This window comes from Meles meles, chromosome 5 (genome assembly GCF_922984935.1).
Source record: "Meles meles chromosome 5, mMelMel3.1 paternal haplotype, whole genome shotgun sequence".
Classification (NCBI taxonomy): Eukaryota; Metazoa; Chordata; class Mammalia; order Carnivora; family Mustelidae; genus Meles; species Meles meles.
Genome location: NC_060070.1, coordinates 122,828,394 through 122,843,969, shown reverse-complemented (window position 1 = coordinate 122,843,969; position 15,576 = coordinate 122,828,394). Strand labels below are relative to the sequence as shown.

The 15,576-nt window shown below is 35.3% G+C and overlaps 1 protein-coding gene across 1 annotated transcript in view; it reads right to left on the bottom strand.

The window, feature by feature from the left end:
- Window positions 1-1,237: 1,237 nt before the first annotated feature.
- Window positions 1,238-15,576, bottom strand: part of LOC123941440 (butyrophilin subfamily 1 member A1-like) — a 55,517-nt gene continuing 41,178 nt past the window's right edge. Inside the window, exons 5-10 of the mRNA XM_046004592.1 lie at window positions 7,704-7,724; window positions 4,477-4,494; window positions 3,549-3,575; window positions 3,060-3,086; window positions 2,477-2,503; window positions 1,238-2,301 (exon numbers count right to left, since the gene is read on the bottom strand). Coding sequence (XP_045860548.1) covers window positions 1,745-2,301; window positions 2,477-2,503; window positions 3,060-3,086; window positions 3,549-3,575; window positions 4,477-4,494; window positions 7,704-7,724 — 677 coding nt within the window. The 3' untranslated portion in view covers window positions 1,238-1,744. The remainder of the gene's footprint in view (window positions 2,302-2,476; window positions 2,504-3,059; window positions 3,087-3,548; window positions 3,576-4,476; window positions 4,495-7,703; window positions 7,725-15,576) is intronic.

The following is a 15,576-nucleotide window of genomic DNA, read 5'->3' as shown; positions in this document are numbered from 1 at the left end:
GCAGCAATGTCCTTAATAGCCAAACTGTGGAAAAAGCCTAGTTGTCCATCAATAGATGAATGGATAAAGAAGATTGGTATATATACACAATGGAATACTATGCAGCCATCAAAAAACTGAAATCTTGCCATTTCAGCAATGTGGATGAAACTAGAGGGTATTATGGTAAGCAAAATAAGTCAATCAGAGAAAGACAATTATCATTATCATGTTACTGATATGTGGAATTTAAGAAACAAGGCAGAGGATCATAGAGGAAGAGAGGGAAAAAATGTAACAAGATGAAACCAGAGGGAGACAAAACCTGAGTCTCTTGATCATAGAAAACAAAGAAGGGTAACTGGAGGGGAGGAGGATTGAGGGATAGAATAACTGGGTATGTGTTGTAATGAGCACTGGGTATTATATAAGACAGATGAATCATAGGCCTGTATCCTAGAAACAAATGTTATATTATATTTTAATTAATTGAATATAAATTTTGAAAAATTAAAAAAAAACAAAGTAAGAATATAGTCATACACTGAGATTAAGGTGGCAGTAGACTTGGAAATTTAAAGAAGGTGGATTTTTTTTTAAGTTGGGACTGTGCCCTGCATGCAGCCCACACAGGGTTCAAATTCACAACCCTGAGATCAACATCTGAACTGAAATCAAGCATCAGATGCTTAACTGAACCACACAGGTGTCCCAAAGAAGGTGGAATTACTAATGAAACTGATTGCAGAATAAGGACATGCAAATGGCTGAAGACACATGGGAGGATTATTGGATAGTGCTGGTGTTCAAGTTCTCGTAGGTGATTATGCTTGTATAGAGGAACCAATCTCCTCATATATCTGGAATGTTATAGCATATTAAGCTGCCAGTATGAGAAATGGATAATTAGATTGTTTCGTATTTTGAGTTTTGGCAAGACAACATAACAGAAAGATAGTGATGCCAGGCATTTTCATTTATCAGTAAGAGAATGCTAGAAATTATTAACCATGGGACTAAATTAGGGAAGGTTAAGAAATGAAGTCAGGAGGAACTGATGCCTCAGAAAAGTTCAGGGACCTAAATGAGACTGACACACTGAAGGAGTGTGAGTACCTAAGTAATAAACTACCAGACTTTATACTTCCTGTTCCATCTAAATAATCAGTTGTGGATGTCATCTGTTGCAATGTTTAAAGGGAGAGGGCATAAGTCGGGGATAGATTCAATCACAAATGACGAATATCCAATAAACAAATGGCTTAAAGATAAAGTTTATTTCTCACAGAAAAGAATTCTAAAGTTCTATAATAGAGCAGTTCCATAAGCTTGCCCCAAAAATCCAAGTCCACTGTAATTTCTCTGCCATGCATATTGTATTACATAGTCAGAAATGTTCTTTCAGTTCCATTCACCATGACACGTTTGGCCAGCAGAAAAGAACTGAAGGATACAATTTCTCTTTCAGGACACATTCCAGGAATCACACAGACTAATTCAGGTTATAACACACTGGCCATCAACTAGTCACATGCAACAGGGGAAGCTAAGAAATCTAATGTTTATTTGAGGTTGTCATAGGACAGGATAATAGTATGAAAACATTACAATTAAGAAAGAAGGGAGAACTGATATGAGGAACAATCACCAGTTTTTGTCTCAGAGCATCATCTTAAGAATGACTTGTAAGAAGAAGGAAAAAATCATTTGCATCTCCTTAGGGGAGAATTATAATAATCATTGAGGCCCAAAATAATTATTTCTCCTATTCAGGTATGTTAATTATAGCATCATTCTCTTCTCCCATTGGACAGATGGTTAGGGAACCTCCATCAGAGGACCAAAGCCTGAAAAATGGTCTTACAGCACCACTAAATGTGTTATTAGTAAAGGAGAAAATGTGGGATCCATCTGTCATATTATAGAAAGATACATCTCTATCTTCATAATCCAGGAATATCCCCACACTATAGGGTATTTCTCTTATAGTGAGACAGGTTTCTGGGGAGGTGAGGGCCCAGTACTCTCTATTATAGAATCTGATGGCCCAGAAACCATACGGTGGAGACACAGTGAACCTTCCCTTCCTTGTTACATTATTGAGACAAATTCCCAGGTCCCATGAAGGTGCATCCTTAACCTTAACCTCCCAGAAGGATCTCCCAGAGCTGATGTGTTGCTGACCCAACACGCAGGGGAGGGAGTCAAATCTCTGGGTGGAGCTGGATTGATCTTGACGACTTTCTTGCCAGGTCACTCGTGTCCTGTTTTCAGACAGGAGAAGGGAAGGATGGGCAGTGGCTTCATCCAGAGTCACATTTACTGTGGACAAGTAGACTATTATTTTTCTGGGAAGGACCAAGTGAGTTTGGACCAGAGGGTCCCCCATTCAGTGAAGGTTTCTTTTGCCCTGGGTAAATCTAACTCACCTTCACCCATCTTTCCCCAAGACTACCCTACAAGAAGCAGTGTCCCTCCTGCATCATCATAGACTTACCAGCCTGGAACTCTTCTTTCCTCCAATCTACAAGAAACAAGTGCATATGAGAACCTACCCTCTAAAATATAGCTGCCTTTCTCACCAGAATACCGTGGGTAAAATTCCCTAGGATTAATTAAGGAATAATAGCAACCAAAGGAAATACTCTTTTATATTCTTAGATATTTATTTATTTACCTTTTGCCAAATTGTGTTTGACTTGAAGATTTCACACATATCATGCTCTCTTTATATAATGTTCCTTGAGGATAAATTTCATTTAAATATTTAGGATGTTGAGAGGAAACAGGGAATATGGTAAATCTGATCAAATAACTTATTTTTTGCTTTAGTTTTCTCAGATTTTTAGCAGACAATAACTGCTCTACCTATGTTCAACTTATGCTCAAAAGTAAAGAAACTGCTAAAATGTAATATTTCCAACACATTATCTATTAAAATATTGAGTAATCTGCCAAGTTCATGGAATATATGCTTTGAAGTTGCTTTGATTTTTAGCACATTGTTTGATACACAGTAGGTATTAATTTAAAATATCTTTGGTACTAGGATTTTCTTCATCAGAGTTCAGAGCACTCACCAGCATATAATTGTGCCTTCTTCCAGGCTGGAAAAAAAGAAAAAAAAAAAAAGAAAACTTTTACTTGTTTTCTCTCATTGTCTTTTCCATTTCTCCCTGTCTTTGTCCAATTTCTTCTGAAATTCTTGGATTTTCTGTTTTAATACTTTTTCATACTCTCTTTTTTTCAAATATCATTTAAAAAAAGATCGCGAGTAGGGTAGGTACATGTAGAAGCAAGACAAAGTAGGAGAGATGGGGGAGCAGGAAAGATAACATAAAATCAAGACAAGGTTGGAGGGGAGGAGGGAAAAAATGCCAAATCACTTAAGGTTTGCTCTTCTGAGAGATTTTACTAAACCTCTTTAAATTCATAAAGCTAATGCTACAAATACTTCTTTGCCAACCATAGACTTTTTTTTTTTTTATTTCTGCAACTGTGTTAACAAATTTAGGACAGGACCTGAGAGATGGTAGAATAGAGCTTTCTGAGAGACAAACATTACTCACCAGCCTTGTATTGAGCTTTCCTCCTAGCTGAGAGAAAACACACAAACACTCATGTATGAGACAGATCTTCTTAATGTCATAAGGAAGATATAATTAAAAGCATACATTTGCTAATATTTATGTCTGTTTATTGGTCAAGTAAAGCCCATTTCAAAAGTAATAAAAGGAATCTCTAAAGTCCATTCCATGCAGAAATTTTACTGCAATTTGCAGAATATAGTCTCTATACAATACACTGTAGATTTAATATGAAGATTTAAATAATTCTTCTTATGTAATACTAAAAATAACATAAGGATATCTTAGAAGATAGCCTTAGACTTTAGAGAAAATAAGCTATGAAGCTAATAAGCAATGAAGTTTGAGTGAAAAAAAAAAGAATGTATAAAAGACCATAAAAGAAGAGCAACCTATTGAATTAATAAGTAAATGGATTTAAATAAAAATGAAAGAGGAGTAATAACTATGGCTGGAAAGAGACAGTAAGCAGGCAAAGCATGCAAAAATTCTTGTATACCGTGGATCACTGAAAATTTGTCAAGAGAAGAAGACTGTTATATGTCAAGGTTAAACTTGACATCAGTAGTATGCAAAATGTGTGAAAGGCAATCAAAAAGAGGAACTTCTGTCACTTGGCAGTTTTGGAGTCTGAGCCCATCCATTAAGAACTGGGGTAATATTATGTACAAAACAATGGGCACTTTGTCTCAGAAGATGTGTTGGAGAACTCAGTTTAAAGGGCAGCTTTCTATTAAATGGAGAAGACCACTTCTCCTTAGCTTGATCCTCTCACCTCACCAAGCTTATAATGAAATTATGGCAATCATCTAGAAGATAGAACCCTAAGAATAAATCAAAGGAAGGAAAAGGAATGACAAAAAATATTCCTATGAAATACATCAGTAAAAAGAATGCCAGAAAAAGTTACCAATTTCCTGTTGAAGTCCTGAAAAGTAAAAAGGAAAAAACTCATGTAAATGCCAATAAATGTTAAGGAAAACCAAAACGGAAAATAAAAATGAGTCAAAACTTTCCATGCACAGAATATTGGTAAGATAAATGCAATCAGAAAACAACAACAACAAGAACAACAACAAAACCCAGGAAATAGAAAGCAAAAAAATAACAAGAAAGAACATTTTTATATTAGAAAAGTGAGAACAGATTATGGATTTAAACAACTGAATAAAAGAAGAATGGTGAAGATGTGGAAAGAAATAACTAGAATTTCATCTACTCTATTCATCTTATAGCCAGTTTTAAGGATATAAGTAATTCAAGATTTAGACCAAAACACATATTTAATAAAATACTTTTCTAAAAGATGTTATCTTGTTAGTAGCTTATTGAGTAGATTAGTAATCTTGAAAATTTTTGTGACTATGTCAGACTAAATAAGATACCTTTAGTGAAGACACATATGTATAAATCCTGAAATGATCCTTCTAGAAGATTTCACAGCCATTGACAAAAAAATGACGCATATTTATAAATCCTGAAATGATCTTTCTAGACGATTTCACAGCCATTGACCAAAAAAAAAAAAAAAAAAGACTCTGGGTCTGGGTATAATCGTTTGCAATTCTGTTGATATCTAATTCTTTGTCTTTAATAAAATTTAATTTAGTTGTCAGTTGATAGGACTTTCCAAATTAGCTTTAAAAATCTGTCCTCTTGGATTTTATCATTTACTTTAGTAGGTCAAAAAGTAAGTGACAAGGCTCTAACTAAAATCTTTCTATTCCTAGTAACTTACATATAAGTAGATAATTTCTCAGAACATAAATCTCTTAAAAACAAACAGAAAATAAAATTGATATTGATTACTGACTCATGTATTTGGGGGAAATATAATTTTTATTTTAATTTTTATAAACATATAATGTATTATTAGCCCCAGGGGTACAGGTCTGTGAATTGCCAGGTTTACACACTTCACAGCACTCACCATAGCACATACCTTTCCCAATGTCATAACCCCACCACCCTCTCCAGAATGGGAAATATAATTTTTAAAATGAGTCATGGAGGAAACAAATGCTATGATTTTATAAGTAAAATGTTAGAAGAGTGTGCTTTAAACACTTATCTTTTCCCTAAAATGTGGCTCTGTGCTTTCTTAAAGTTTCTTAGAAAACATTCATGGAAATTTCAAAAGATTAGCTCATTTATTAAGTTAACATTTTGTAGAAAGCAGTATTTGAGGGACAACTCTGGGGCTCAGTCAGTTAAGCACCCACCTTTGGCTCAGGTCATGATCTCAAGGTCCTGGGATAGTGTCCTGCATAGGGCTCCGTGTTCAGCAGGGCTATGGCTACTTTAAATGCATTTGTCAAATTGCAGTATTGCAGTAGCTACGTTGTATAAATTTGCCATAAATACTGTACAAGGGAATACTGAAATATTGCTCACTTAAATAATGAAAGGTCAGGTTTCAGGTTGCTTCTATTCACATTTTTCTTCACTGATTAATTCATAACCTTATTTTATTTTAGTTCTGTGTTAACTCATGCCTGCATGAAGATTATCTTAAATGAACAGGTTGTGAAATCCAGGACAGGGAAATGAATAGGGTTTTCAGAGAAAGATTCTCTTTCTTACCAGAGTTATACTGTGCCTTCTTCCTATCTGAGAGAAAATATGTAGAAACATGTATATGAGAGTGCTTTTCTTTTTTTGCTTTTTATTTTATTTTATTATGTTATGTTAGTCACCATACAGTACCTCATGAGACAGGTTTTCTAAACATTAGAAGGAAGGTACAACCAAAGTCCTACTCCTGCTAATGATTATTTTTTGATAACTGACCAAGTCATGTCCATTCCATAATTAAGGAATTACATCTCTGAAATCCATTCCATTGATATTTCATTGAATACCATGGGATATGTAGGGATGTGAAGATTTAAATAATTCTTTTGGTGAGGCAATAAAGTCAGTGTAGAAAAACTTAGAACATAGCCTTAGATTCCAGAGATATAGTATCAATGAGATTAATTGAATGAAAAATGTATGTATGGGGCCTATGGGTGGTTCATCAGTTAAGTGTCCAGTTCTTGATTTTGGAAGTCACAATGTCAGGGTCCTGGGATTGAGCCCCACATCAGGCTCCATGCTCAATGGGGGATGTGTTAGGATGCTCTCACCCACTCCCTCTGCCCCTTGCTCCCCTCTCTCTCTCTCTGATGAATAAACAAATCTTTTTAAAAATATTGGAGGGGAGACAAACCACGAGAGATTGTGGACTCCAAGAAAAAAACAGTGTTTTAGAAGGGAGGAGGGTAGGTGATGGGTGAGCCTGGTGGTTGTTATTAAGGAGAGCACATATTACATGGAGCACTGGGTGTTATATGTAAACAATGAATCTTGGAACACTACACAAAAACTAATGATTTATTGTATGGTGACTAACATAACACAATTAAGAAATAATTAATAAATAAGTAAAATATTTAAAATATTTATTCAACAATTTGTTGAATTACTAATTGAATAGATAAAACTGCAAATGAAAGAAGAGTAATAAGTGTGGTTAGAAGGAGAAAATAACCAGCATAATCATGCAAAGAATATTATATAGGTTCGGTCACTTGAGAAAATGGTCAAGGGAAGTTGAACAGCAAGTCTCAAGGTTACACTTGACTACAGTATGTTCAGAGTGTTTAAGAGGCCAAGAGAAGAAAAAACTTAATTCAGAAACTTTGGAATCTGATTCCTTATGTTCAGATTTAAGATATTCTCCTGTTCACAGTAAAGGTCACTCCTAGTCAAAGACCATGTTGGAAAACTCAAGTGAAAGGATATTTTCTGGAACATATCTTGCGTGGAAACAAGCACATTTTTCCTACCTAATCCTCTGCATCTCACCAACCTTAAAATGAAATTATGATAAGCATCTGGAAGATAGAAGATGTTGAAGAATATATGGCAAATAAAAGCAAGGAAATGAAAGCCTTGAGGAGAATGAATGAGAAGGGACAATGGGAGAATCTCAGGAAACAAAACAAAGTGGATAGAATAATTAGACATTCAAGAAAACAAAGGACAAAGATGGGGTGGGTAGTGAGTTAAAGAATCAGGAAATGACAAGAACAAAATCATTTCTATGCAGTGCATCACGAAAGGAATGTGAATCTGAAAAAAAAAAAAAATTACCATTTTCTTCCTGATGGTCTTCTGCAAAAGAAATGGAGAACACTTTGTAAATTTAAAGAGAAACACCCAGTAGTGCAATTGTAGGGTCATAGGGTAGCTCTATTTTTAATTTCTTAAAGAATTCCCACACTGTTTTCCAAAGTGGCTGCACAAACTTGTATTATAAATATGGAAAAGTAAGATGAATTGAAAATTTCCAATGCAATGTAAATTGCTAGGATGAATATAATGAGATAAAAGTAAGCAGAGAACACACAAAAACCAAAAAATTGGCAAAAGAGCACACGCTTATCCTCAGAAAGGGATAAAAATGAGTTAATTTTCTCAAATGACTATATGATAAGCAAATGTTGAAGAAGTGTCAGAAAGACTACCTAGAATATCATCCCACACATATTTCCTTATAGATGGCTTTAGGTATTTAAGGAATTCAAGGTTTGGAACAAAACACATATTTGATAAAATAATTTTACAAAATATTTTTCTGATAGTGGTTTTTAAAAATTATTTTCTAAATTTTGCCAATTTTTTTTTACAAGTACATGATTAAGCAAGTTGTCTTTAAGTGAATACACAACTTGTATAAGTAGAAATCAATTTGTAAATCTTGGGAAAGTCTTTTTTGTAGATGTTAAAGTCATTGAGAAAATGAATGGATATAACGTGTGGACACAGATCTTTCTGTAAGTCTGATAGTTTCTAATTCTTTGAGATTAAGAAATGTGCTATAATTTAATTGTCAATATATAGAACTTTTAAAAACTAGCTTTGGTAAACACTAAGATTTTTAATGTTTAAAAAGAAATTCAAAGAATTGAGTGATGTTGCTCTAACCCACCTTACCCATTCTCACTAACATGTATATAAGGATGCACTTGCTAAGCACCTGTGTCTCTTTTAAGCAAAGAAGAAAATAAGAGGATTAAAATTGATGCTGAAATTGATTTGGGGGAAATAAAATATGTGCTAATGATAATATAGGAATTCTATAAATATCCTGAGTGCTATAGAAATGCACCTTCATGTATTTTTAAACTGAGCGTGGTGTATATAAAATGCAACCGTGAATGTTGAGAAAGTCACTCTCATGTTCATAATCCCTCAGTCTCTACTCTGTTTTTGGTGTTAATCGCTCTGTCTGACTCTTTCCCCCAGTTTTCTTGCATTGTTTAGATACTCATTACACCTATTAGTCTTCATTTCTATCTCCCAAATTTTAAATTTTCTTCAATTATATACCTTCTGGTCTAATTTTCCTCCTATGAAAAATGAGGTTTTTATCAGCTCTATTCATTGCTGGAAAAAATGTTTAATTATTTCTAAACTAAATGACTTAAAAGGAAGGAAAATAAAGCATGACGTGATGTGAATTAGGTTTAAAACTAATGACCTAATCCTACCTTAAGGTGATACTTAAACATCTGCCAAACAAAAATACTGCCACACACACACATTATTAATAAAATTTACTTGGAAGAAGTGATTAGCTTACATAAATCAAAGGACATAAAAAGTTGCAGAAATAATAATGAGGGTAGTTGAAATATGAAATAAGACTGCAAACTTCATTGGAAAGATAAAATAATGAGGCAATATTGTAGGAAAATACATGTATCTTGGTGTTGACAAAGATGATGATGATGGAGAGTTCAAGACAAATGTACAAGAAGCAGATAAAGACATAACAGAAATAGTAAGTCAATTAAATTTGCTTTTTACCTACTTATCTAAAAACGGAGGAGGAACCAATTCATGAAGAAAGACTAATATTAGGAAGGGAGGAGGGAAAAACCTGAAACACTTCTATGGCTTTCTTCTTGTGCAAGCTGACTTACATTTTTGAGAACTGGAAACATTAAGCTTCAAAGGCATTTTTACCAACAAGGTAATTGTAGTCTGTAGCTTTCACTTGTGTAAAAAGCACATTTTAACACTTAAGAAAAAAAAAAGAAGAAGAAAGAAAACACTTGAGAAAATGAGCCCCAGAAAATTGGAGTAGGGGCTTTCTCTGAGACAGCCAATGTCAAATTATTCATCTTGCATTGGTCTTCTACCATTTTGAAAATAAAGCATAACATATATGCAAGAGATAGGTTCTCCAAAAATGATAAATAAGGGTGCAGTATTGACACTCAACCACAAGTAATTGTATCTTTAGCATTTCTCATAACATGTTTGCTACATAAATTGAAGTAATATTTTCTTATATTCTAATCCCTGTGAGAAGATAAGTAAAATTGAAAAAAAATCATCTACCTAACATGGGTTATTAAACTTTATGACTATTTTAGGGTCTTACAAGAGAACTTACAAAGATTCAAAAAGAAGACCACTTTGCAAAATTAATCATTGGTTGAATTAAAATGTGAAGAAAAAGTGTAACTATAATGGCTGGAGAAAAAAAACCAAAGGCAAAATTGTCTAAAAGTACTTACATACAAAAGAACACTTGACTAATGATTAATGGGAAAAGAAGAGTGAGCCTCAGTCTCACACTTGACCAATGAATAACATTGGAACTTATAGGTTTTTCTTTTCCTTTTATTTTTAATTTATTATGTTAGTCACCATACAGTACCTCATTAGTTTTTGATGTAGTGTGCTATGATTTCTTGTTTGCATATAACACCCAGTACTCCATGCAATACATGCCCTCCTTAATACCCATCACTGGGCTTAACCATCCCCCCATCCCCCTGCCCTCTCAAACCCTCAGTTTGTTCCCTGGGGTCCATAGTCTCTCATGGTTCATTTCTGCCCTTTCCCCCCCCGTCCATTAGTCCCTTCCTTCTCCTAATGTCCTCTATGCTATTCCTTATGTTCCACAAATAAGTGGAGCCATATGATAATTGTTTTTCTCTGCTTGACTCATTTCACTTAGCAAAATCTCCTCCAGTCCCATTCATGTTGATGCAAAAGTTGGTGAATCATCCTTTCCAATGCCTGAGTAATATTCCATTGTGTATAGGGACCACATCTTCTTTATCCATTTGTCTGTTGAAAGGTATCTCAGCTCTTTCCACATTTTGGATATTGTGGACATTGCTGCAATGGACATTGGGGTGCATATGGCCCTTCTTTTCACTACAACTGTGTCTTTGGGGTAAATATCCAGTAGTGTAATTGTTGGGTCATAGGGCAGCTCTATTTTTTATTTTTTGAGGAACCTCCACACTGTTTTCCAAAGTGGCTGCACCAATTTTCATTCCTACCAACAATGTAAGAGGGTTCCCTTTATCTACAACTTCTCTAAAATTTGTTGTTTCTTGCCTTGTCCATTTTTGCCATCCTAACTGGTCAAAGGTGGTATCTCAATGTGGTTTTGATTTGAATTTCCCTGATGGCTAATGATGATGAACACTTTTTCATGTGTCTGTTAGCCATTTCTATGTCTTTATTGGAGAAGTGTCTGTTCTTATCTTCTGTTCATTTTTTTTACTTGATTATCTGTTTCTGGGGTGTTGAGTTTGAGAAGTTTTTCATGGATCTTGGATAATAGACCTTTGTCTGTAGTGTCATTTGTGAATATCTTCTCCCATTCCGTGGGTTGCCTCTTTGTTTTGTTGACTGTTTCCTTTGTTGTGCAGAAACTTTTAATCTTTTTTTTTTAAAAGATTTTATTTATTTATTTGACAGAGAGAGATCACAAGTAGGCAGAGAGGCAAGCAGAGAGAGTGAGAGGGAAGCAGGCTCCCTGCCGAGCAGAGAGCCCGATGCGGGACTTGATCCCAGGACCCCGAGATCATGACCTGAGCCGAAGGCAGTGGCCCAAACCACTGAGCCACCCAGGCGCCCCCAGAAACTTTTAATCTTGATGAAGTCCCAAAAGTCCATTTTTGCCTTTGTTTCCCTTGCTTTTGGAGATGTATCTTAAAGAAGTTGCTGTGGTCAATGTCAAAGAGGTTACTGCCTATGTTCTCCCCTAGGATTTTGATGGATTCCTGTTTCACATTGGGTCTGTCATCCATTTTGAGTTTATCTTTTTGTATGGTGAAAGAGAATGGTCAAGTTTCATACTTCTATACATAGCTGTCCAATTTTCCCAGCACGGTTTATTGAAGAGACTGTCTTTTTTCCACTGGATATTTTTTCCTGATTTATTGAAGATTACTTGACCATAGAGTTAGGCTCTCTATTCTGTTACATTCATCTATGTGTCTGTTTTTGGCCTGTACCATGCTGTCTTGGTGATCACAGCTTTGTAATAAGCTTGAAATCAGGCAATGCGATGCCCCAGCTTTATTTTTCTTTTTCAACATCTCCTTGGCAATTCAGTCTTTTCTGGTTCCATACAAATTTTAGGATTGTTTGTTCCAGCACTTTGAAAAATGACAATTGTATTTTGATCAGGATGGCTTTGAAAGTATAGATTGCTCTGGGCAACATAGACATTTTAACAATGTTTATTCTTCTGGTCCATGAGCATGGAATATTTCTCCATCTTCTTGTGTCTTCAATTTCTTCCATGAGTGTTCTGTAGTTCCTAGAGTATGGATCCTTTATCTCTTTGGTTAGGTTTATTCCAAGGTATCTTATGGTTTTTGGTGCTATTGGAAATGGAATCAATTCTCTAATTTCTTTCTACAGTTTTATTGTTAATGTATAAGAAAGCAAAAGACTTCTGTGCATTGATTTTGTATCCTGCCACATTACTGAATTACCACATGAGTTCTAGTAATTTGGGGGTGGAGTCTTTGGGGATTTCCACATAAAGTATCATGTCATCTGTGAGGAGAAAGAGTTTGACTTCTTCTTTGCCAGTTTGAATACATTTTATTTCTTTTTGTTGTCTGATTGCTGTTGCTAGGACTTCTAGTAGTATGTTGAACAATAGTGGCAAAACTGGGTATCCTTGTCATGTTCCTCATCTCAAAGGGAAGGCTGTCAGATTTTCCCCATTGAGAATGATATTCACTATGGGTTTTTCAGAGATGGATTTTATGAAGCTGAGGTGTGTTCCCTCTATCCCTATGCTCTGAAGAATTTTAATCTGGAAAGGGTGCTGAATTTTGTCAAATGCTTTTTCTGCATCAATTGAGAGGACCATGTGGTTCTTCACTCTTCTCTTATTGATTTTGTTCTATCAAATTGATTAATTTGCCATTGTTAAACCACCCTTGTATCCAGGGGTAAATACACCTGATCATGATGGATAATCTTTTTAATGCACTACTGGATCCTCTTAGCTAGGATCTTGTTGAGAATCTTCATATCGATATTCATCAAGGATATTGGTCTGAAATTCTCCTTTTTATTGGGGTCTTTTCCTGGTTTTGGGATCAAAGTAACACTGGCCTCAAAGAGTGAGTCTGGAAGTAAGTGCGCACCCTCTCAGTGGTCGACCAAGATCCCTGCTTTTCTCTACACCCCCTTGCCACCAAAACCAAGAGTGATACTTGTCTGGGTGAACCCAGCCCTGGTGGCTGCCATTCCTGGGACTGCTGACTCAAGTCCACACTGGCTCCTCTCAGGTGTGGGTGGGTGGTGGCTGCGCCCATCGGGGACCATGGGCTTACATCCATGCCGGTGTCCCTGATCCCAGCAATTATCCTTTGTTCTGATTGCTGTTATCAGTCCCTTTCTGTCTCACAGCCAAGGAACACAGGGCACTTTTTTATTGGGTATTACTTTCCAATGGCTCGCTTTTGGTGTCTCCTTCCCCCTTATGTTTATCCTCTGATATCTTCCCGCATAATCCCAACTCAGTCTTTTGTAACTCTCAGCTGATGATCCTCTGCCCCTATAGAGATCCAGGCATGTATAATTTTACATCTCAGACTGGTTTCATGGATGTTCAGAGTACTCTGGTAGATATCCAGCTCAATTCATGGAACCAATTGAAATAGAGTCCCCTCCTTCTCTGCCATCTTGCCCCCTTCCCAGAATTTACACGTGTATTGAAAGATAAATGATAAAGGATAAACTCAGTGACCTTGGAGTGCTCTACCATGTCTTAAAGATTGAGGTAATATCTTGTTCCATGGGAACCCTTCCCTGGAATACATGATAAGGCACTCAAGTAAAGAGTTGTCAATAAATGTAATTGTGTGGAAACCATGTGCTTGTTAACTAAATTCCTTTTATTTTATCAACTTCATAATTTTACACTGGCACTGGCAAGGCATAGGATGAAGAAAAGAAATATGGGAAAGAGGAAAACAGAAGTGAAGGAAACAATATGGGAAAAGTGCAGAAACCAAATAATGGGGAGGGAGAGCAGACATTCAAAAGGGAGAGCCAAGGGATGCATGCAAGAAGAAGCAGGAAATGTCAGTGGTGACAGACATCATAGTGCAGAACTAAAGTGTTGTCAGAATATTTACAATTCCTTTTTTGAGGTTCTTCTGATAAACAAATAAAAAATATTAATGTGATATTAATGTGAATGTCAAAGTAAATATAAATGAAGAAAATTAAAATTTGTTTAAAAAATAAGAGTGTGCTTGGGTGTCTGGGTGGCTCCATTGGTTAAGTGTCTGCCTTCAGCTCAGGTCAGGATCCTGGAGTCCCAGGATTGAGCCTCCACATCTGGCTCCTTGCTCAATGTGGAGTCTGATTCTCCCTCTCCCTCTGCCCTTCCCCCCTTTCCTTCTCTCTCTGTCTCTCTCTGTCTCTCTCTCAAATAAATAAATGAAATATTTTTAAAAAATAAAAAATAGTGTAAAGTTAAAACTAACAAGATGTTGCACACAGGCACACACGCACACACACACACACACACACACACACACACACACACCCCTACTCACATCCCAGTGGTAGCAGGAGAACTCATTTTGATTTACATAATGCTCTCCAGAAAATATTAAAGGAAAGGAAAAGAGTGATGATTTTACTGAATTAGAGAATAAATGAGAAATGTTATTTTTGGTGGTTATATTTTATGAATATCTTTTAAAAATGTTCTCATACTTTCTTATCCTAATAGGGTCTTTAACTCTTTTTAATCTACCTCTATCTTTATATATCACACATGCACACACACATATATAGAGATGTTCTCTTTCTCTCTCACTCTCTCCAAATGTGTGTGTGTATGTATATACACACACAAATATAATCTCAGCAATTACATGCTTATATGTATGCTATACATATATATGTAATACATATATTATATATATATATATTTTATATATATATACACACACATACACAAATGCATAGCAACAAATAGTACTCATTTGCCAACTCTTTGTATGTGATTTTGGAATTCATCACAAAAAGTTAGAAAGTGAATAATTCCAATGATGCATACAATTCTTTTCTCAGTTTTGGTCATGTTCACTTTTTTACTTCAGAAAATATTGCAAGAGTATTCAATTAGTTTCTCAGTTAATTCCTCACAATTAATTATTTTATTTAAAAATCACTAAAGAATTTAAGAATTTTGAGTATTTAATTGGAAAAAAAGTTTAAAGCTAAAATATTGTCATAATTTTGTTCTTTCTTCTCTCACTTCATCCTTCTTTTTTTCCTTTTCTGCATCCACTCCTTATCCTCAATTGTTCCTGTGTTTCCAATCTTTGCCTTCATCACATGATGATGACTGCTATTATAATACTGAAGTAAAGTAGTGAGAAGAAGAAAATAAGAATGAAAGTTGAGAGGAAAGAAATGAGAGTGAAGAAAGGAAAAGAAGGGAGTAAATTGAAGAAGCAGAGGTGTTTGTAAAATGGCTCTGTTGTTTGCACTCTGGAAGAAGCCATCTACTTTATGGAGATGTAGGGAAAAAAACCCAGGGAGAAATAATAATGGTGAGAATTTCAGTGCCCCACTTTCATCAATAAATACATCATCCGGACATAAAGTAAATAAGGAAATACTGGATTTGAACTACATTTTATATCAAATGGACATAGCAAACATATAC